At 53.4% G+C, this 2,832-nt stretch overlaps 1 protein-coding gene across 3 annotated transcripts in view; it reads right to left on the minus strand.

Moving 5' to 3' along the window:
- Window positions 1–2,832, minus strand: part of TRIM46 (tripartite motif containing 46) — a 20,015-nt gene that overhangs the window by 16,828 nt on the left and 355 nt on the right. For 2 of the 3 annotated variants that reach the window (XM_018565875.1, XM_018565874.1), the window contains exons 1-2: window positions 2,691–2,766; window positions 175–418 (exon numbers count right to left, since the gene is read on the minus strand). In XM_018565875.1, coding sequence (XP_018421377.1) covers window positions 175–418; window positions 2,691–2,732 — 286 coding nt within the window. In that variant the 5' untranslated portion in view covers window positions 2,733–2,766. Of the gene's footprint in view, window positions 1–174; window positions 419–2,690; window positions 2,767–2,832 lie in introns of those variants that run through there. The other variant, XM_018565873.1, reaches the window with a different exon arrangement.

The raw sequence follows: 2,832 nt of genomic DNA on the forward strand, positions 1-2,832 counted from the left end.
CCGTCCCCCTTATTCCCCCCCCCCCCTCATATCTCCTCAATGACCCCCCCATATCTCCTCCTCACTCTCCACAATGACCCCCATATCTCCTTGTCTGTCTTTTAGTCTTTGCCAGGCAGTCTAAACAACATCCCTCCAGGGCCGATGGGACCATGATGGTGATTCAGCACTCACCTGATTTTATGAGCCGCTCCTGCTTTGGCACCACCCTCCTGCCCAGGCGGGGGCTGCGGGTAGACGGGGAGGAGGCGGGTGAGTTGGGCTCGGAGTTGGGGTCACAGACATACCCTCTCTGGAGGAGGATTTCGCTGGCACACACATGGCACACAGTGTGCTTACACGGCAGGATGACAGGGTGCTTGTACATCTCCTTACACACTGGGCACAAGAGCTCACGCTCCATGTTCTTCATACTGGTCTGTGAAGAGAGAGAGAAGACACCCGGATTACCATCACCCCCAAATTCAATGGTTCCACAGAAGTCAGGGGAGCTGGGCGGTGACATCAGCGTGTCGCTGTCCTCCCGAAATCCCCCCGCGGATTACAAACATGACTCTGATGACATCACAGCACCATCCTCCTCCCACAATCCCCTGTAGATTATAAACATGGCTGTGTGATGACATCACCGCACCGTCCTCCTCCCAGAATCCCCTGCAGATTATGAACACACCTCTGTGATGACATCACCGCACCGTCCTCCTCCCACAATCCCTGGCATGATGTTCTGATTGATTATGCAAAGTGTACATGATATTAGGAGACAATTATGGTCATCAAGTGTCACCAGCTGCGGGTCTGGCCATACAGGGATAAAGGGCGTACCAAGATAACAGGTATACCAGGATGAAGGGCATCTTGGGATAATGGGTGTACCAGAATAAAGGGTGTACCGGGATAAAGGGCGTACCGAGATAAAGGGCCTACTGAGATAAAGGGTGTACCGAGATAAAGGGTGTACCGAGATAGAGGGTGTACCGCAATAAAGGGTGTACCGGGATAAAGGGTGTACCGAGATAAAGGGTGTACGGAAATAAAGGGTGTACCGGGATAAAGGGTGTACCGAGATAAAGGGTGTACCGAGATAAAGGGCCTACTGAGATAAAGGGTGTACCGAGATAAAGGGTGTACCGAGATAAAGGGCCTACCTACTGAGATAAAGGGTGTACCGGGATAAAGGGTGTACCGAGATAAAGGGTGTACCACGATAAAGGGTGTACTGGGATAAAGGGTGTACCGAAATAAAGTGCATACGGGATAGGGGCGTTTGGGGATAAAATGGCTGCACATACTCTTCTACATTCATCAGGAAACGTGTCACCCCAACCTGAGCACCACATGGAATGTTACAGCCACATTGAGCCCCACCACCACAAGAGCAATAGCCCCACCACCACCATGAGAGCAATAGGACCACCACCTCCATGAGAGCAATAGGACCACCACCACCATGAGAGCAATAGGACCACCACCACCATGAGAGCAATAGGGCCACCACCAACATGAGAGCAATAGGACCACCACCACCATGAGAGCAATAGGGCCACCACCACCATGAGAGCAATAGGGCCACCACCTCCATGAGAGCAATAGGACCACCACCACCATGAGAGCAATAGCCCCACCACGACCATGACAGCAATAGGACCACCACCACCAGGAGAGCAATAGGGCCACCACCACCATGAGAGCAATAGGGCCACCACCTCCATGAGAGCAATAGCCCCACCACCACCATGAGAGCAATAGGACCACCACCTCCATGAGAGCAATAGGACCACCACCATGAGAGCAATAGCCCCACCACGACCATGACAGCAATAGGACCACCACCACCATGAGAGCAATAGGGCCACCACCACCATGAGAGCAATAGCCCCACCACCTCCATGAGAGCAATAACCCCATCACCACCATGAGAGCAATTGCCCCACCATGACCATGACAGCAATAGGACCACCACCTCCATGAAAGCAATAGCCCCACCACCTCCATGATAGAAATAGGGCCACCACTGCCATGATAGAGTTATAGAGTTAGCCCCACCACTGCCACGAGAGCGATTGCCCCCCCACACCCCACTGCCATAAGAGCGATAATCCCCCCCATGGAAGAGATAACCTCACCACCACCATGATAGAGTTAGCCCCACCACTGCCATGAAAGCGATAATCCCCCCCACTGCCATAAGAGCGATAGCTCCACCCCCATGGAAGAGATAACCTCACCACCACCATGACAGCAATAGCTACACCGTCACCATGAGAGTGATAGCCCCACCACCACCATGACAACAATCGTACCACCACCTCCATGAAAGCGATATCCCCACCACCACCATAAGAGCGATAGCTATATCCCCGCCATGACATGGATGGTGGCCAAAACAACATGGTCGCCAGGTGTGTTCCTACATCCACCGTCCATGTGAATGGTCTTAGAGGGGGAGTTATAAAGACGGACCCCACTGCGCCATTCTCCCCCCGGCGAGACATTTCATTGGTCATCGGAGGATTTATAAATGTCGCCTTGGGATGACATCGCCTCCGAGGCACAAAAGTCCTATCTTTACGTTTCACCTCCATTCTCTCTCAGGTGTATCATACCCTCTCCCAGCTGCATTATACGTGCGGCCGGGTTACACGATCCCTGCGTCACGCCCTCCCGGGGTCCCTCCCTGTCTGCTTCACCTTGTTCACTCTCCGAGCTGCCATGTCCTCCCAGGTTGACATAGAGAGAGGGAGGGACTCTGCAGCTCCTTCTCGTCCCCGGGAAAATGGAGGATGCAGTTGCCGTGGCAACCACTAGATGTGCTGCAGCTTCAGCGATGGC

Source organism: Nanorana parkeri, unplaced genomic scaffold (genome assembly GCF_000935625.1).
Source record: "Nanorana parkeri isolate BGI_ZX_2015 unplaced genomic scaffold, ASM93562v1 scaffold897, whole genome shotgun sequence".
Classification (NCBI taxonomy): Eukaryota; Metazoa; Chordata; class Amphibia; order Anura; family Dicroglossidae; genus Nanorana; species Nanorana parkeri.